The sequence below is a fragment of the Podarcis muralis genome, chromosome 5 (assembly GCF_964188315.1).
Source record: "Podarcis muralis chromosome 5, rPodMur119.hap1.1, whole genome shotgun sequence".
Classification (NCBI taxonomy): Eukaryota; Metazoa; Chordata; class Lepidosauria; order Squamata; family Lacertidae; genus Podarcis; species Podarcis muralis.
The window spans coordinates 6,486,595-6,507,069 of NC_135659.1; the positions used below are offsets into that span (position 1 = coordinate 6,486,595).

The 20,475-nt window shown below is 45.7% G+C and overlaps 1 protein-coding gene across 2 annotated transcripts in view; it reads left to right on the top strand.

Annotated features, from left to right (window-relative positions):
• The window catches only part of PAPPA2 (pappalysin 2), a 124,486-nt gene that overhangs the window by 63,865 nt on the left and 40,146 nt on the right, over positions 1 to 20,475 (top strand). For both annotated transcript variants that reach the window (XM_077928221.1, XM_077928220.1), the window contains exons 10-16: positions 475 to 668; positions 2,265 to 2,396; positions 6,687 to 6,822; positions 8,103 to 8,313; positions 16,599 to 16,770; positions 19,441 to 19,618; positions 19,891 to 20,104. In XM_077928221.1, coding sequence (XP_077784347.1) covers positions 475 to 668; positions 2,265 to 2,396; positions 6,687 to 6,822; positions 8,103 to 8,313; positions 16,599 to 16,770; positions 19,441 to 19,618; positions 19,891 to 20,104 — 1,237 coding nt within the window. The remainder of the gene's footprint in view (positions 1 to 474; positions 669 to 2,264; positions 2,397 to 6,686; positions 6,823 to 8,102; positions 8,314 to 16,598; positions 16,771 to 19,440; positions 19,619 to 19,890; positions 20,105 to 20,475) is intronic.

A 20,475-nucleotide genomic window follows, 5' to 3' on the forward strand; every position in this document is an offset into this window, starting at 1 on the left:
AAAAATACTAAAAATGGCAGCAGGGCGGGGGGAGGTAAATGGAAAAGGGATCAATCAAATATCCAACATATACTAAGCCTAATGTAACATATTGTCATGCTCTGAATTATCTTTTAAAAGGAAGAAAGAGTGAATTGGTTTAATAATAATAATAATAATAATAATAATAATAATAATAATAATAATAATAATAATTTATTTATTTATACCCTGCCCATCTGGGCAGTTTCCAACCAAACACTAAAATACAATAATCTATTAAACATTAAAAGCTTCCCTAAACAGGGCTGCCTTCAGATGTCTTCTAAACCAGGAGATACTAATTTCTGTTATAGGGAGAAGTGAAAGAGTGCAGGCAAATGCATATATGTTAGTGAATTGTTCTTATCTTGAATCCAAAAGTATCATGAGTGTTTTTATAACACAAAATAAATTTACAAATGCACCATCTTAGCTGTTCTTTTAAATTTGCAGGAGAGCCAAGCCTGTGCTATGTATCTGATGGCGATGGCATTTGTGAGCCGTTTGAGAAAAGCAGCAGCATTGTGGATTGTGGTCTCTACACCCCCAAAGAGTACGTGGATCAGTGGGCATCAGAGGCTTATGCCTCCCACCAGGACCAGAAGGCATGCCCAGTTTCCCTGGTGACAGGAGAACCTCTTGTGAGGGTGAGGGGAATTTTTATTTCATATTCAAGCCCTTATGTTATTCCTGGAAGAAGAACATGTCCCAAACCTCTGTGATCTTCCCAAGCCTGCCAGCTATTGATTCTGCTCTGAACTGGGATGAACTGAACTTTACTGGCAACATCAGTGGATAAGTTCCAACCCCACATGCATACCTTTCAACTATAGATACTGAGGTCTATGGGGAGGCCTAGCTTCAGCCATTCCTGAACTTCTACCTCTGTGCCTGTTCTTGGCAATCATGAAGATCTTCCCCGTTTCTCTCTTAGAAGTGAGGGTAAGGCTTATACAGCCAGTGGCAGAGCACACAATTTGCAGGCACCCCCAGTTAAAGGATCTCAAAATGCTGGCATTGAACTTTGTCCTGGGCAACCTGTGTCTTGCCATTATTGCTTCAGAGACCAGGTGGAGACTTGCATGCTTGAATAAAGGTAAAGGTAAAGGTACCCCTGCCCGTACGGGCCAGTCTTGACAGACTCTAGGGTTGTGCACCCATCTCACTCAAGAGGCCGGGGGCCAGCGCTGTCCGGAGACACTTCCGGGTCACATGGCCAGCGTGACATTGCTGCTCTGGCGAGCCAGCGCAGCACACGGAAACGCCGTTTACCTTCCCGCCAGTAAGCGGTCCCTATTTATCTACTTGCACCCGGGGGTGCTTTCGAACTGCTAGGTTGGCAGGCGCTGGGACCGAGCAACGGGAGCACACCCCGCTGCGGGGATTCGAACCGCCGACCTTTCGATCGGCAAGTCCTAGGCACTGAGGCTTTAACCCACAGCGCCACCCGCGTCCCCCTGCATGCTTGAATACTCTGCTATAAAAAACCACAACATTCCAGCCACCCGGAAAACTAGATGTTAGGCATCCAGGTTCCACTCTCATTTTCTTCCTGATAGGCTTATGTCCTCTGTGAAGGTTTTTGTATGGTGGAAGATTCAATGATGTGAGCCCCCCCTTTTTTAGCAATCCAAAGTGGTATAGCCCAGGTGTGGGTTTACCATCTCAGTGAGGGCTGAGCCATAGAAAGCTACCACCAGGCTGATAGTACTGGGCTAAAGGAGCTGAAGTCTGATTGAATAAAATATGGCTTCGTATGCTCAAGTGGAAGGTCTCTGGACCCCAGTTAGTTGCAGCCATGGCTATCAGAAAACGAAAACATTCAAAGGGAATTCTGGGAAGCTGGATGTGGGCTAAACAGGATTTCCCTTAATAGGCTTTTCCCCCCTCGTTTTTTTATTTTATTCTGTGTGTTGTAACTTTCACTGCTGAAGCTTCCACCATGTGATGGCTTAGCACAGGTTCTGTGTTGGTAGTCCAGCTGCCATTTCACATGATGCATTGTTCCAAGAGACCATGTGGGGAAAGTGACAGCTACTACCAAAAATGGTGGTAAGAGAACTGAAACTACTGGAGAATTTTATGCCCTCACCACTTTTCACTGCTGACAAACTTGGTGGTACAATTAAGGGACTGTTTTGTGCTGAGCTTCACTTGTGTGTTTCTGATTTCCTAATGAGACTGAAATTTCTTTTCCTTTCCCAACCCCCCCTCTCCCGGCTCTGAAAACCCCTCCTTTCCAGGTGTGCAAGCCTCATCCCCAGGACACACTGGAGCACCACCCCCATGCGGCTTGGTTCCCTTGTACCAGTCATGGTGCCCTTCAAGATGTGGACAGGGAGAAAATGCTCTTGGACGATAGAGTTTGGCTAAAAGTAAGTGCTTTGGGCACTCAGAGTATCAAGGGTACATTGAGAGGATGTGGCAGATAATATGTACAGTTTTCCAAAAGTAGGGATCTGCTGAACCTTCACAAGGTTTTATTCTAGTGCTCTGCACATTTTGCCAATCTCACAGAAACTCAAAAATCCTACAGATGTTTTGTCCGAGCAGGACCTTCCAGATTTACTTTAGATTTTCCTTTCCGTAGCAGTTCCCAGAAGTGAATCTTGGAGGTTAGACTTAGTGCCTTCAGATCCCACTTTTCACACAACTGGTATCAGGCCCTGTGGTGTTTGAAGCAAGAACCTCTCTCATGTGGCATGAGGCTGAGGAAGCTTGAAATTTCCAGATAGCCCTTGGGGATTTTCCTGCTGGCATGGAGAGAAGTTTGCCAAAGTTCTGACTGATGACCCATGCAGTAAACAAAGTTACCTCTAGGCACTCTTTCCCACAGTTATGTTCTCTGTGGCATGATGGACAGGGACAGTGGCTGGAACACCAGTGGGGAAAGAACCAGGATGAGTCTGTCAAATGCATACTCGAGTCCGCTTTGGGGCCTAGTCTTGTATTGATAAAGAAAGCTTACTTCACCACTACAGTTGTGTCTGCACAAATGCCATGCACTGGGAGCTCCAGGGATAAAACCACTCAAATCTGCTCCAACTTGGATGTAACTTTGGATAAAGTACAGGATGTACTAGACCTGTTCTTTTTTCTCATATGAGTTTCAGTTGTTGCAGCGTGGTGTTGACATCCTGAAGGCTTGGCACACACCTATCTTTGCTAAATAGCATCTAGCGTCTTCTCTGCATAAACACAATCATGTCACAGTTATTCATGCTCTAGTAACATTCAGGTTATGAGATCCATTCAGAAACTTCAGCTGATTCAGAACATGGTAACCAGGTCATTCACTGGGCTTCACTATGGTGAACATATTGTACCAGTCACAAAAGATCTTCTCGCTTCTAGTTCATGGTCGGGCACCATTTTTTGACCTATAAGAGTGTGAGATCAGGATCTTGGGAGGGCTAGATTTTCCTGTAAAAACTTGTCCACGTGGTAAGACAACCAGTGGAGGATCTGATTCTCCTACCTAGACATGTTCTTCGGGTGCCTTCATTACTGACTTCACCAGGCACTGCTGTTTTCACTTGGTTTCAGTTTTTATTGTTTTCTTTATTTCTTGGGAAGCCACCTTGTGGGCCTTTTTACATTTAGGCAGAAGGCACTGGGTGGGTAGGCAGTCTCCCCTAGGCCACATGCAAGTGAGACTAGCTCTCCCACTACACAAAGTGAGGAGCTCTAAAACGTTTTGGAGATGGGAAGGTGCTGCTTCCAGACACCTCAGTCTCTGCTGAGCAGTAGGAAGATTCCAGCGGTCTTGGTACCCAAGCTGCATTTGTGTTCCTTTGGAATGAGGCATGACAGAGACTGTAGTGTCTTTAAGAAATGTGGTTTATTTGCACATATTTACACCTGAGTTTTATGGACTTCACAGTGCAGTACCCAAATATATGACCACGGGAAGCACATTTGGTACAGATAGGCAAGCTGTCTTTCTAGTCAGCTGTCATATCTAATGGCCATTAATAAATCCACCCTTCTGTAAATGTGTCCAAACCATTAAAAAGGGTGATATCTGTTTTCTAATTTATTTAATACATTTGTGTACTGCTTTTCATGACAAGCCTTCCTAAAGCAATTTGCAACCACAGCATACAATAAAATAAACTTTTAAAAAAACCCTTACAAAGCAGCAAAACTATATCATAATGGTATTAAAAGCGAAAAAGCCAGCATTATGATTATGCCACCAAAATATTTAAAAATATTCAAATAAGGCCCAAATAGTCAAAGTTGCTGACCGTCAACACATCTTGCCTCTTTGCTTGTTTCTCTTTCCTTATGTCATGACCTGCCCACCCACACCCCAATCTCTCCTGCTCGTCTCAGCAGTGAACGTGATGGAGCAGCTTCCCGGCATTCGCTCCTTGGGGGCGGTTACAAAGGAGAATGCTCCCTTTCTGCAGCACTTGCGGGAGGTTTGCGTTCCACTCTTCACCAGAGATTAAAGCACGTTCTAGTTTTATTACATTTCATGGTCGGTTCCCTTCATCCATGGATGTTTATATTAAAAACTCTCACTTTTGGCACTGCTTGCATACTTTATTATTTTCCATCCATAAATTTATGGCCAAGCAATAAAAATGTCTGTTTCTCCCCCTCGCCTCACCTCCCTTTATTTTATGTTAAAACACTTTATATCACCCTTCCGTCATATTAGATTTCAGGGTGCTGCAACATAAAACAAATGCAAACTGAAACAAGAAAACAGCAGATAAAACTCTTCAAATGGATTAAAACTTGTTCCGTTAACAGCAGAACCCTGCAGATATTTAACAGGAAGTAGGTTCTGTTGAACTCAGCAGGGCTTACAACTTAGTCTGTGTTGAAGCCAGTAGAACATTCATTGGGCATGTGGATAGGACTGTGCTGTGAATCAGTAAAATCTATTGAAATGCCTAGGTAAATCTAAAAGAAAATGGCTTTGGGCTGTGATGCTGAATTTTGAGAAGTGGGGGAAGTAGATTCGGTAGAGAAGACAGAGGCGGGCTGCATTTTGACAACAGGCAGCCTCTCTCAACCCTGGGTTCCCAGATGTTATTGGACTACCACTTCCACCATCCCTGACTGCTTCTCCTGTTGGCTGTGGATGATGGGTGTGGTAGTTCAACAACATCTGGAAACCCAAGGTTGGGAAAGGCTGATTTACAGGATTAGGAATGTGCTTGCATTCTCCCTCTCCCTCTGACATAAACAGCATAATAATTAAGTATTTCCTAATTTGACAAAAGTATGGTTTGCTGTTGCATCTGAGGAAGATTAGAGTGCCGTGAACCTACTCATTTGAGCAACCTCTTATGGGACCTTGGCAGGTTCCGACTAGCGTTCATGGCCATCCTGTTGCTTGCCCAGAAAGAGGCTGGACCTTCGCAAGGGTTCCTACTGAACCCTCACGAATGCTAGAACTTGGATATAGTTGAGGTTCCGGAGACCCCCAAATTATTCATTGTGGCCTCGTAGGGAGGAAGTGTTCCACAGATTTGTACCATTTTTCTCTGTTGGGACAGTAAGTTGAAACAGGTGAAGGCAGTAAGTGCCCTAAGGATGGAAGGGGTGAATCAGGCAGGACCTGGCAAGGCTCAATGAACAGAACTTCTCAAAGTTTCCATGTCTCTTCTTCTGCCCTCTGTCTTGCAATAAGTCAATAGATCATTTCCTGTTCTACCATTGGACTATTCCGCAGTGAATACAGAATCGTTACCATTGTGTAGCGAAGTATCAGATAACTGTTACCAGTTCTGTTGATGATGTTTATGCTTAAAATCTAATAAAGCAGTCGGATAAATTTATTAAGAGAATAGCTAAGTTACACTAACTGGTGTGAATGCCCTCGTTACCTTGTTTACTGAGAACCGGCAGAATTTCTGGATTGTGGAATTTGTTGTTGAACTAAACAACAAAAACAGCAACAACAACAACAACAACGGTGTATTTCTTTTAAAAAATGACCAAGAGATGGCAAGAAGAGCACAGATGCTCAACCCCCTACATGAGATAAAATAGGGATTCATTTCCTCCCCCCCCAAAGGTGAAGGTGATTCTGTGGACACGAGGCCCATTTCCTTTCCTCTTTGGTTCAGAGATGGGGGTCTCGATAACCTTGAAGGGTTCACTGATACTGCTGCAGAGTTGAAATGGAAAAGATGGATTTTGGCAAACAGCTTTGTGAGCATCAGATGAAGACACTACAGCTTGTTGATGTTTAAAATTTAGGGGATTCTTAGAATGATCTGTGACCAGCTGGGCTTGTCCATTTACCAATACAGGAAGTGTTGCCCTGTAATAAGTTTCAGTTGCCTGAAACGATGCATCACTTACCTTAAAATCTAATTGACTACATATCACTGTACTGTATGCGGTCCTTTATTAGTTGGGCTTTCTTGAGGAAGAGCGGGGGTTGCCATGTAGTAGCAGAGTATGTGCCAAGTTCCCCATAGAAGAGTACCAGCCCTGCTTAAGGGATCTTTCAGAAGACAACCCAGAGAGCAAATGAGCCAAGTGGAACGAAGAAGAACTTCAGGGTTGCTGGCCAGTGCCAATTGGGGTGAGGAATACAGTAGGGGAGGGTTTCTGCTTGTTTACCTATCTATGTAACGTACCTGTTTTTTCCCCACACTCCATAATGCACTCCTCCTTTGCGGTATCCTGGAGCCCAGGTGTGCTTCAACAGACCCAGCATAGCTACCTCACTCTTTGTTTTCCTGGTGTCCGATGGCACTACCATGGATGACCAGCCTAAGTCTACTGTGACAGTTCAGCTGGGTGACATCAGTGGGCACAGCCACTTCCTTGGTGAGTGTGCAATCAGTGAGTTTGGTTTTCATCCAGGTTCTTGTGTGTCATTAGGTTCTAACATTTATTTGCCGTTTTTACCATTTCCTTCTTGTAAAGAGCAAGGTTATTTTAGTGGACTTCAGACAGACAGGAGTGCTGTTTCTTTCCACCCTCCCCTCACTCCCTGGGAGCTGTAGTTGGTTTGGCAGCAGAATCATTGCTTATGATGTATACGTTCATTCTGTTTTTGCCTCTGTTAAATAGTTTTTAAAGTGTTTTTTATAAGACCTGCAAAACCTGTTTGACCAGAGACCACAATGGAGCTGGGAAGAAAGAAATATGTGTGTACAATTCAGTGGAGAGCAAAACCACGAGTCAGATGTGTCTGTTGCTGTGCTGGCTCCTTTCAGACCACCTGTGGTGGCTTGAACGTCTGGCTGCTTCCCACCGAGACCCCTTGCACATAAACAACTAGCTTGCCTGGGAAGAGTCTCGCCTAGAACGCTTTTCTTGATAGCTTTGTAGAGTTATGGAGTTTTAAAACTGTGTGTAGGGAGGGGAGCATTGAAACATTGGAGCCCTACCTGTAGTCTGAAACAGCATAGCCCTCACTGTGCCCCTGCCTGTATAAATTGCTTCATAGAGAAGAAGGGTTTTCACAAATGCGCTATATTACTTGCTACTTTGCCGACAGGGCATTGCATTCCTTCAGAACAGTGGTTTTCAGACTTCCTACTTGCCTTGGAACTCTTCCCACAGTTGCGTGTCGACTGAGGAAGCTGTGAAGCTCTGATGCCCAAGCCCTGTTTCACAGCAGAAGATCCTGGTGTGCTTTCTAAAAACACATACTAGTTTCTTGTGGGGCGCTGGCATGGCCTTTGGGCCTTACTGTTGCCCATGTGTGACACAAAACATACTGAACTCCCTTGCAGCTGCATGTTGTGGAGAAAGATTGGTACTGTGCTGGATTTCCTTAGGGACCTCTCTGCATGCTGCTCTTTCCTCCTCCTGTGCTTTTATCAGTGTTCCCTTCACCATTGAATGAAGGGAAGGGGAAGGGGCAAGTGTTTGGCCACTGTGAGGCAGTGGAAGTTGGCCAAGGAGAATGGCAGGGTGTGTGTGGCATCACTCTGAGCCCTTGGCTTGGCTTTGAGGTGTTCCCAGGTTTCACCTTTTTTCCCTGGGAAATAGAGACAAATCTCAATCCAGTCGGAGGAGAGACTCAGAGGGCTTATCTTCTCTAATTTAGAGGGACTTCACAGGGACCCAAAGTTACTTTGTTCCTTAATCACCTTTAGCAACGTACGAGCTGTCGTGCCAGCAGAATCCACTGGTCATCAACTTAAGTGACAACGTTTCCTTCCGCCAAATCACATCCGCCCTGCTCAACTTCTCCTCCCTCTCCGTGGGCATCTCTGCGGTGGCCTTGCGGACACGTTCGCCACCAGACCCTCCCAACCCGAGCAACTGCCTCCCAGAGCACGAGGGGCATGGCCGCCAGAGACTCAGGTAACTCCTCAGGATTTGGTATTGTCACGTCAAACCCCTGCAAAGTTGCTGAAGGCCGTCATCCTGACGCTCCTTGCCTTGGATTGGCAAGAAGCAAGCCCCTCTGAATTCAGTAAGACTTTCTTCCAAGTAGACATGGTTAGGATTGCACTGTTAAGTCTGCTATTTTATTCCCTTGCTGAGAAAGTGGAGAGTAGCCGTCAGGAGCTGCTCTGTCCTGTGGGCAAATCCAGGGTAAGTGTGTAAGAAGGGGCTGAGGGATTAAGTCAGAGGTGAGGGAGAAGTACTAACTTCATGTTCCAGAAGGCATAAGAGACAACAGCAGAGTGTTTTTTAAGAGAGCAGGAAGCTTTGGAGCTACTTGAGTTCATAAAGGCATGGGGGGAACCACCAGGAGCATATTGGAATAGCAGAAAAGCATGCTGCAATCAGGCCATCAAGAGCTTTAGAGTTCATGCTGGATTCAGAAGGCAACAGGAAAACTGCACCATGTAAACGATGAGGGAGGGAACTGCAGAACCCCTCGGGTGGCACTTACACAGGTGCCCCACCTGCCCCACCCCCTCTGCAGAGAAGCAGCGCTGCCGTTGGTGCTATTTTTGGGCAAGATTGCATCCATTTGGGGCAAGATCACACAGATTGTGGTTCAGCTGCAGGCTGCTCTGCAACTGGAGTAAAGGGGATTTCTTTTCACTGCATGCAGTCTTGGTCAGTGCTGATTCCCCTTTACCCATTCATGGCTTCTTCGTACCACACAACCCTTTGTGTAAAGCTTGTTGCAGAGGAAGTCACTCTGGAACAGGGGGATTAGAAGCCCATGCTCCCAAAGCAGAAGTGGGAACAGATGCTTGGAATGAAAAATAAATAGCCTTTGTGTCCCTCTTCCCTGATACAGTGGTGCCCCGCAAGACGAATGCCTCGCAAGACGGAAAACCCGCTAGACGAAAGGGTTTTCCGTTTTGGAGGTGCTTCGCAAAACGAATTTCCTATGGGCTTGCTTTGCAAGACGAAAATGTCTTGCGAGTTCCTGCAGGTTCCCCCCCCCCTTTTTCCTAAGCCGCTAAGCCGCTTATCAGCTGATCCGCTAAACCGCTTAACAGCTGATCCGCTAAGCCGCTAAGCCGCTTATCAGCTGATCCGCTAAGCCGCTAATAGCGCTAAGCCGCTAATGGGCTTGCTTCGCAAGACGAAAAAACCGCAAGACGAAGAGACTCGCGGAACGGATTCTTTTCGTCTTGCGAGGCACCACTGTACATGGGAAATTCCATGAAGCCCAACTAGGTTCAGTTTCACTCAGAGAACAGCGGGCGCTCATGGAGGGCTGCAGCTTGCACTTTAAAATTTGTATAAAAGAACTCACTTAGCTTGCAAAACAGAATTTGGAGACTCTTTGGTCATTATGTATTTCAGGCACATGCCAAAGATGCTGTGGGTAAACCAAAAATGTAAACAACAGGCTCTATAGAGCCACTTTGGGAGTGTCCAGTGCTTGGACATGCTCAGTGGGAGTTTAAAAGCTTTTTTTTTTTAAAGTGCAGCTGTGGAGACCAGCACTTACTTGAAAGAAAACCTCTTTGTCACTGTCACAACATATATATGTCCCATATAAAAGAACCCCAGTGTTAATGGGGTATTCAAAATTCCAGACACATATAATCAGAGCAGGTATGGTAAAAAAAAGTGTGCAGTACATTTGTAGAATGCTCTCCTCAAGAAGGTTTGGCTGGCACCTTTGTGAAACACCTTTAGGCAAAAACATTCCTCTTTAACCAGGCCTTTGACTGGTTGACATCCTATGCCCTTTTGAAATGTATTGTGAAAGAGGGGTTTGCTTTGTTTTTCTTTTTATTCTGTATTTTCTGTTTTTTATATTGTGATTTTATGTTGTGAAGTACCCTGAGATCAAGAGATGCGGGTGGTGCTGTGGGTTAAACCACAGAGCCTAGGGCTTGCTGATCAGAAGGTCGGCGGTTCGAATCCCTGCGACGAGGTGAGCTCCCGTTGTTGGGTCCCAGCTCCAGCCAACCTAGCAGTTCGAAAGCACGTCAAAGTGCAAGTAGATACATAGGTACCACTCCGGTGGGAAGGTAAACGGCGTTTCCGTGCGCTGCTCTGGTTCACCAGAAGCAGCTTAGTCATGCTGGCTACATGACCCAGAAGCTGTACGCCGGCTCCCTCGGCCAATAAAGCGAGACAAGCACTGCAACCCTAGAGTCAGTCACGACTGGACCTAATGGTCAGGGGTCCCTTTACCTCCCTTTACCCTGAGATCTAGCTAAAGGTAAAGGACCCCTGGACGGTAAAGTCCAGTCAAAGGTGACTATGGGGTACAGTGCTCATTTCGCTTTTGAGGCCAAGGGAGCCGGTGTTTATCCACAGACAAACATCCAGGTCACATGGTCAGCATGACTAAACCACTTCTGGCACAATGCGTCACCACGACAAGTGCCAGAGTGCACGGAAACACCGTCTACCTTCCCACCACAGCAATACCTATTTATCTACTTGCACTGGTGTGCTAGGTTGGCAGGAGCTAGGACCGAGCAACAGGAGCTCACCCCATCATAGGGATTCAAACCTTCCGATTGGCAAGTCCAAGAGGCTCAGTGGTTTAATAATAATGATAATAATAATAATTTTTTATTTATACCCCGCCCTCCCCAGCCAAGGCTGGGCTCAGAGCGGCTTACAAGCAATAAAAAAAACAAGAAGAATGATTACAACTTAAAAACAAAAATAAAATACAACATTAAAATAATGGAACATTAAAATATTAAAATGTAGCCTCATTGCAGGAGGAGAAGGAAAAGAAAAAAGAAAGAGAGGGAGGGAGGGAGGGAGGGAATCAAATTGGCTCCAAGCGAAAGGCCAGGTGGAACAACTCTGTCTTACAGGCCCTGCGGAAAGAAATCAGATCCTGCAGCGTTCCACCAGGCCGGAGCCAGAGTTGAAAAGGCCCTGGCTCTGGTTGAAGCCAATCTAACTTCCTTAGGGCCCAGGACCACTAGGGTGTTGTTATTTATGGACCTTGAGGCTCTCTGTGGGGCATACCGGGAGAGGCAGTCCCGTAGGTATGAGGGTCCTAGGCCGTGAAGGGCTTTAAAGGTCAAAAGCAGCACCTTGAACCTGACCCTGTACTCCACCGGGAGCCAGTGCAGCTTGAAAAGCACTGGGTGAATATGCTCCCATGGCAGAGACCCCGTGAGGAGCCTCGCTGCAGCATTCTGCACCCTCTGGAGTTTCTGGGACAGCTTCAAGGGCAGCCCCGCGTAGAGCGAATTACAGTAGTCAAGCCTGGAGGTGACCATCGCATGGATCACTGTGGCCAGGTCAGGGCGGGAAAGGTAAGGGACCAACTGCTTGATGCGGCGAAGGTGGAAAAATGTCGCCTTGGCTGTTGCTGTAACTTGCGCCTCCATGGAAAGGGAGGTGTCAAGGATTACACCCAAACTCTTAACGGAAGGCAATGGCACTAATTGGGCCCCCGCAAGAGAAGGGAGTTGGTCCCTCATCCCCATGCCATCCCGACCCAGCCACAGGACCTCTGTCTTCGAAGGATTTAGACCTGTGCTTGAAGTCAAATGGCACAGGCAAAGGTACAGGGCACTGCAAGTGCCACTTACTGGCAGCACCTTCAAACCCCACTTCCTTGGCCTTGAAATTAAACCATGAAGGCAAAGGCACAGAACAGGCTCGGCCAATTAGCAGTGCCCTCAAACCCTGCTTTTGACAGGGAGCCACATCCTTCTCCTGCCCCAAACCTGGAGAGGAAGTCAGTGTAGTGCTATGGCCATTGGTCTGTCAGCGCAAGCTTTTCAGGTTGCCAGATGCAATTCTCCCCTCTCTTGCTGGGCCTAAATGCATGGGTCCAGGTGGATACAAGCTGGGCATCTGAGCCATAGAACCAGCAGTGACTCCCTTGAATACATCAGGGATTAGTCAGCGAGAAAAGGGGTTACTTAAGAAGAAGAATTTGGATTTGATATCCCGCTTTATCACCACCCGAAGGAGTCTCAAAGCGGCTAACAATCTCATTTCCCTTCCTCCCCCACAACAAACACTCTGTGAGGTGAGTGGGGCTGAGAGACTTCAAAGAAGTGTGACTGGCCCAAGGTCACCCAGCAGCTGCATGTGGAGGAGTGGGGAAGCGAACCCGGTTCACCAGATTACGAGTCTACTGCTCTTAACCACTACACCACACTGGCTCCTTGTAAATTAATACAGACCTTGAACATGGCCCAGTAGCATATGAGCAGCCAGTGCATGCTTTTGAGCACTGGAGTTCTGTGCTGGCAATAGTCTGTCCCCCATACACCGTCCATCTGCAGCCTCCAGACTAGGCCCAAGCGTAGCCTCACGAAGAGCTCATTGCAGTAATGGAGTCTTGAGGAAGTGTGGGTGGGAGGGGGAGATCTGTATTGCATTTGATCCTTGTTGAAGTCCCCAGAAGCTCAACGATTTGACAAACACATGTGCTTGTAAAATATATATTAAAAAGAAGCAAATGGAAATCTAAGCTAGTGAAAGAATTTTTAGCAGCTGCCCTAAAACCATTTCTCACTTCATAAACATGTCTGCGTGTAGGGAGAAAAGAAATATTTTGTCTTGCGGTCCCTTTTCTTGCCATTTTCACTTGTCCTTGCCTCTCCCCCTCCCCCAAAAGGAAACCCTTTCAAAACAGTCTGTTCCTTTTCAGTGTTGGACTACTAGTCTTGGCAATCCTCTTTCTACACATATGGTTTGGATCCAGGGGGGCTCCATCGTGGCTGTCCATTGCTAAGCTGATTCTGGGCAGGTCCTCTGGCTGCTTCCCTCCTTCAGAACTTCCTCCTCTTCTGTTTTCCGGGTGGTGGTGCTCTCTATTGTCCCTCATGACAGCAAGTCAAGACCAATTACTTTTAGATTATGCAAACATCATAACTAGCATATTAGAAGCTGTATTCCTTCCCGTGTGACAGAGAAGAAAGAATATTGCTACTAAGATAGTGTTCTTTACTTTTATAATAATTTGTATTAAAAATAACTTTTTTAAAAAACACACACACACACCTGTTCTTTCAGTTATCAGGTGTACAGCAGGCACTACTTCCTCTCATCTTTGTGGCGGCCATTTTGGTAATCGTTAATTGAGTCATCACTCAAAACTAGTCTGCACAATCAACCGTTTGCAAATGCACATCAAACCGCAGTTACAATTCTGGCCAGTTGCAAACCATGGTTTGTCTCCAAACTATAGTTAAGCTTCCAAAATAACAATTCAACTGAGCCGTGACATATTCCATACTTTTATATTTCATTATGTGTTTTGTCCCCAGCATTCCTCTCATATAGCCATTTCTGCAGGGAATACTGACTGAACACTGACTGTGAGTGGCATAGAATATATTGTACATGTTCAATATCACTTAGAGCAGGGGTTGTCACCCTGGTCCCTACTGCCCACTAGTGGGCGTTTCAGGATTCTAGGTGGGCAGTAGGGACTTCTACGGCACTAGCTGACTCCTCCTTCCATTGAGCACTGGTGGGCGGTAAGGAAATTTTACCATCAAGAAAGATGAATTGGGGGCGGTAGGTATAAAAAGGTTGACTACCCCTGACTTAGAGAAAGGGCTTCACGCCACCATCTTGTAAATTTATGTAGCAAAATACAATTCCGTGATTTGAAAGAACAGAATCATCCTTCCACCTGACCCCCTGGTATTTAGAAGTTGGCATCTCTGGCTTAAATCAGTAAGTTATGATAAGTGGTTTAACGTAAAGTAATACAGGCTTGGTCCATCAAAATTTAAGTCTGTTCCAATAATAATAATAATAATAATAATAATAATAATAATAATAATAATAATAATAATAAATTTTATTTATATCCCGCCCTCCCCAGCCGAAGCCGGGCTCAGGGCGGCTAACAACAATAAAACAGTACAAAAGTACAGCATAAACAACATTCTAAAATCATTCATTATAAAAATTAATAACAACTTAGGACCAGGTTACCTATGTAGACTTGCCTGTATAGACTTGCTCGCTCATTGAGATCAGGCCCTCCTGGTTCTGCAGCGTGAGCCCAGCATGTTATGTACTGAAGTTCTCACCCTGGGCCAGCAGGGAGATACCGTAGATCGTTTTCACTCAGGTCCACATATGCAAATAAGGGATTGAAAGTGATGTTCAGTGATTGGATAGTTACAGAAAATGGTTACTGTTGCGTTCTAGTGGAGCTCTATATAAGCAGGCTGGCTGAACCCTTCAGTTCAGTTCTGTTCTGGCCTGTGAATAAACAAGAGCTGTTTGAAGAATTGCTGTGTCGTCTGATATGTTCACCCACAACCTAACACAGCATATGGAATGAAATGTCCCTTGTCCCTCGCCAGTCAGTCCCTAGCCAACCTTGACTGGTTCTAAGTGTGTATTAAAACATTTTGCTGGTTTTTAATATCAAGCTTGTAGTGTTTGTTTTAGCTACTGTGGATATTATATATATTATAATGTGCTGATCTTTGTATTTATTTGATTACGTTATCTGTAAACTGCCCTGGCGTTTTTCTTAATGAAGAGCAGTATAAAACTGTCCTAAATAAATGAATAAAGGCCTACTTTTGAATTTTGAGGCGCAAGCATTTTGCAGGACTAATTTGTTATGACTCTTTCTTAGAATCAGTGGTGCATAGCTTGGCCCCCTGACAACTGTTATTAATGAAGGTTTTCTAAAACAACAGTGGGAATAATTTGTTCTCCTGCTTTCCATTCAGAAATCAGCTTTGCAGATGAAAATTCTTTAAAACACATTGATTTATTGTTAAAGGATAGTCTCTCATGGCCAGCGCCCTCGGGGGAATAACCTGCCAGCAGGGCATGGGGTATTGGTGGAGGGAGGGCACACCAACAGCACATTTGATATAAAAAAGTGTTGGAGTAATCACACACTGTGAACCCACCAGCCAAAACTAAATCACAGAAAGAATGCCCTGTGTCACATGTAACTTGTATACAACTTGCACTAAACATTAGGAAGAAATGTGGAGTTTGAGGGAGCTGGGAGAGACATACATTATTGGCGCTTGAGCAGCGGTTCATTAAATTCTGAAATGAAGTTAGTGTTTACTGAGGTGCTTAGTTCAGCTGGCACTCAGCACATGTTCCAGAACTCATTGGCTCTTAGCTCAGCTCTACAGGTGACACTGCAATGAGTGCAGGCTCTTTGCAAGCACAAAGAGAAAATGTATTTTGGTGCAGGCTGACTGCTGTCAGTGAAAGGGATCTGAAAGGGATCTGCTGTTAGTGAAAGGCCATAAATATAGTTGTATCCTGATGCCTAATCTGGGACCTAAGGCCTTTGCCAGCTGCTGACACAAGTACACAACTCTATCCTGTCATTAATTAGACTTGATCATGTGGAACTTCCTTCTGCTTGGCTGGCCAAACCTACACATCTGCCAGTAACTTAATCAATAGCCTTTTGCATTCCATCAGGATAATGTCCTTCTCTCCACCTGGGGCACCACTCATCTATTATGCAAATATGGTATGGACTTAAAATACTAGAGCCAGTGTGGTGTAGTGGTTAAGAGCGGTGGACTCGTAATCTGGTGAACCGGGTTCGCTTCCCCGCTCCTCCACATGCAGCTGCTGGGTGACCTTGAGCCAGTCACACTTCTCGGAAGTCTCTCAGCCCCACTCACCTCACAGAGTGTTTGTTGTGGGGGAGGAAGGGAAAGGAGAATGTTAGCCGCTTTGAGACTCCTTAGGGTAGTGATAAAGCGGGATATCAAATCCAAACTCTTCTTCTACTCTGTGGTGATGGTTCTGTGGCATATTCACCTATGTTTCCTAAGACATCCCTCTCTAACTTGAGATAAGAAACTTCTATGAGCATCTTGGACATCTGCTTCTGCCCTCTGGAATCAGCCTTATGCCATTATCACTTCCTACCAGTGGCAGGCAGAGCCTCGATCACCTTTTGTCTCAAGTAAGCCCTCCCTGTGTGTAACAGAATCTTCAGCTGTTTCTTGCCAAAAGACTGAACAACATAGTTAAGGATCCCGGATCTATTCATTCTGCTCCAAGGGGAGAAAAGCCTCATGTTCTCACTTCTCCTCCTTCTTTGATGCCACCCTGAGGGGGTTCTGGAAATTCAGATTAAAAATACGGTTGACGCTAGGGTGTATGGGTGACACTCTGCGTTCCCTTGTGTCAAGCTTGTTTTGTCACAGTGCTAAGAGGAGGATGCGGTCCCACCTTGCAATACAGGAAGGTTCATTTTTATTCTCCTCCCTTTCTCTCCGCAGCTGCACCCAACACACCTGTGGAGAGGATGGCAGCTGTGTGCAGCCATTTATCCATCATGCTGCTGCTGTCAACTGCAGTCCCAGCAGCCAGGGGCATATGGAGTGTGCTGTTACCTGCGAAAAGGGCTTTGTCCTCCATGCCAGCCATGGGCAGCTGCTGCGCCCAGGACAGGTGAGTACATGGGGTTGTGATGTTATTGCACGCATGCTTCAGCAAGAGGAGAGACGGGGCTTCCAGAGAGGCCTTGCCACTGCAGTCCCACCAGTTATTTATCTTCCCCAGTGTACTCAGTAGATACCGTATTTTTTGCTCTATAAGACTCACTTTTCCCCTCCTAAAAAGTAAGGGGAAATGTGTGTGCGTCTTATGGAGCGAATGCAGGCTGTGCAGCTATCCCAGAAGCCAGAACAGCAAGAGGGATTGCTGCTTTCACTGCTGTTCTGGCTTCTGAGATTCAGAATATTTTTTTTCTTGTTTTCCTCCTCCAAAAATTAGGTCTGGTGCGTCTTATAGATCAAAAAATACGGTACATTGTACAGTACTAAGGGGTCTTGTGGCAATGTTTCACAGGTGGTGGCTGTGATGAAGGAAACAAAAATGTGTGGACTTTATGGTTGTAAAGATAGGCTTGAAGACCTGCATGAAGCTTATCATTGTAGCTTCATGTGCTTTTTCGAATGGTCTCCAGTTATGATTGCTGCCTTTGAGTGACCCCTGTTCTCTCTCACTTTCCCATTCTTTTTCTCCAGTTACCACATTGCTCCCTGCCAAAAATATTTTAATGTTTGGCAAAGAAAAGAAAAGAAAAAAAGGCGAGACCGAAATATTGGGGTGGAAAGAAAAGAACTTCCTGCAAATGATAACTATTTGCAGAATTTACTTTGAATGCAGAAACTTCCTTTGTGCCAGACTATGGTTCCTTTGCCACATAATCTAGTCGTGTTTTAGGCCAGATTGATCTCTGATGTAACACTGAGTCAGCTAGTGGGCTTTCTGAGGAGTTTAATAGACCCATTATAGTACAATAGCTAAGAAACCTTGCTGGGAGCTAGGTAGGAAGTGTCTGGTTCATATTTTGCTTCTCTCGTGAACTTGCCAGATAGGTTTGGCAAGCTACTTTCTGTTATCCACGGTGCTATCCAATTTGCATTAATGGGATGATGATAATAAAATGACCTATCAACAGATTATAGAAATAAAACATATGAAATACTTTTAAAGGGTTAGATAGATACTAAGTATTACTATCATTAATATGGTCCAGCAGGAAATGACCGGTGATGGGTGCTGCCTTCTTCTTTGACTGATTTTCATTCAGATCAAGTCATAAGACTGATAGATGCACAAATTCAACCTGGTGTCCCAAGCATCTAAACTGGGAATTGTGCCATCACATGCCATTCGTTCATCATCAGGAAAAGTGGCTGCCCAAATGTGAAAAACTTACCATTTTATTTATAATCTGTTGTTGGTTTCAGCAGCTGAGAGCCCCCTGGGGTGATACATGCAGCCCCTGAAAGCGGGGGTCACTGACCCCCAAATCTCCAACCCAGAGGCAAAAATGGCGTGTGGTTTGGGTAACAGATACAGCTGACCAGTGGCCTAACCCTGCTGTCTTTTAGCATAGCCTTTTGACCAAAATAGTTGCTATTCAGGCTGTTAAAGGCTTTTGAATTAGTCCCTGCCACTGAAAGGGCAGTCCGGATATCACTGGGAAAGGAAGCCAGTCTGAAAAGAATTAAAAGGGATACTTGATCAAAATTTATGAAGGCCTGTCAGTGGCTTGGAAAGATGCATGTGTTAGGTGGTTCTACCCGGGTGGCTCGGTCTCTCTTCCATCTTCTCTAATGGTTAATCATATGACTCTCCAGTTAATCCAGATGTGGGCAGATGCAATTTGGATTGGGCCCTGGGTCCTCTCTTGCACACACTGCGTTCTCGGGTGAAACAAAGTATCCTTTTTGCTTTAATTTTACACACACATACACACACCAGCAAAATAAACCTGCCTCGTTTAACATTTCCATGTTTGGCACTCAATCAGGAAACACCTTGGCAGAAAAGACTGCCTGAGGGCTCCTGCTCTTGTGCCTTGCTGTGGAGGAGGCACTGCTAGCATCACAAGTGAGTCAAGTTAGGGCATAAGTGCACAATGGGATTGGCACTCTTAACATAGGTCTCACCCCCCCCCCCAATTAAATGCCTGGTGCAGGAAGACTCCCGATCATCACCAGAATTGCAGCAAGTGGGGAGAAGATTCGGCTTTGTAAAATCTCAGCTTTCAGTTATGATTCTATTTTAACAAGAAAATGTTTCTAATGTGAACCTCCTGAATGTGATAATATGCTGAGAGTGTACAGCATTCTGATGTCTTGGGAGTCAGAGGGGTGGTTGGGGAGGCAGGGCTTTCCACAACCAAAATCGACATGAATTACGCAAATTCGCAGTTGTATGAAATGAGGGAATTATCCTAGTTTAACTCATTTTGTAAAACAACAACCACAACAACAACACATTAGCTGACAACCACTTTTTCACTTCCCATCATTTGCAAGCCTGAGGTCAGGGCATGATTCTCACTTCCGCCTGCCACCAGCACTGCGTTGGAGTTTTGACTGATGTGAGTCAGTTTGGGGAAACAGTTCTCATAATCTGCCGATTGTCAGTGCTGTAAACCAAGACCAGGCACCTGCCAACCCAGAGGCAGAGGCCAATCTCCTGGCGGTTCCCATCTGGACTCTGGCTTGATTCCTGAGCCAAGGACAGCTCTTAGATTGCTGTAGCAGTCTTGCGACAGTCAGTAGAAATTCACAGCAACCTTTCCCCTCTTTCCCCCCTCAGAAAGAAATTCTCTTGACCTGTAACTATGGGCGTTGGGACAGGTCTGTGACTTGCGACCCCATCGACTGCCAGTTTCCAGACCAGTCACATGTCCTGTATGCAGAGTTCTCTTGCCCTAAAGGGACCACCTACATGAAGCGATGCTTCTTCTCCTGTATCAAGCCAGCAAAGCTGCAAGGTATGCTAATGAGCTTTACTTGACAACCCTTCTCCCTTAGGTAGCTCTGGATGATAAATAGGAGCTTCAGAAAGTTATGCTCTTGTCTTTGCAAATAATTCTGTCTAATTTTCTGAGTGGGTGCTTCTTCTCCCTCCCTTCCCTTCCCTTCCCTTCCCTTCCCTTCCCTTCCCTTCCCTTCCCTTCCCTTCCCTTCCCTTCCTTTCTCTCTCTCTCTCTCTCTCTCTCTCTCTCTCTCTCCACCCCCCTCTCCCTCTCTTACTTGGAGTCAGGAATGAGTCAGTGGCTGACCTGCCTGGACGATGGCCTCTGGTCACTCCCGGAAGCTTACTGCAAACTGGAATGTGACACTCCACGCCCGGTTCCCAATGCTAAGCTGCTGGTGCCCCGATGCTTGCAAGCGAATCATGATGTAGGCTCTGTCTGCCGCTACAAGTGTAAGCCTGGATACCATGTGGCGGAAACCACAGAGGAGAAGCCCAGGAAGTGAGTAAAGGAAATATATTATCTCCCTTTGCTATTTTCCCTGTTGCCTCTTTCCCCTTAGCATTTGCACTTCAGTCTTACTAGAGCGCCTGCTGGATTTGATGTTGCCACTGGAGTATTTGCACTTGGCCAGTGGGTTTGGTGGTGGCCAGTCTCGCTCCTGCTGGGAGATCTGGCATTTCCCCCAAACATACTAGTGTGTTGTGAATGTCAGCTTTCGTGGCTAAAAGGTCATTCACCGTTGGCATCCAGGAACAGGTGCAGAAGGCAAGGTGGAGGAGTGGAAGCAGGAGAAAGTAAGGTCAGCTTCTGACCTTCTCTAGAGAGTGAGGTGGAAGGTAATATAAGCCATGACTTAGCCCGGAGAAGGT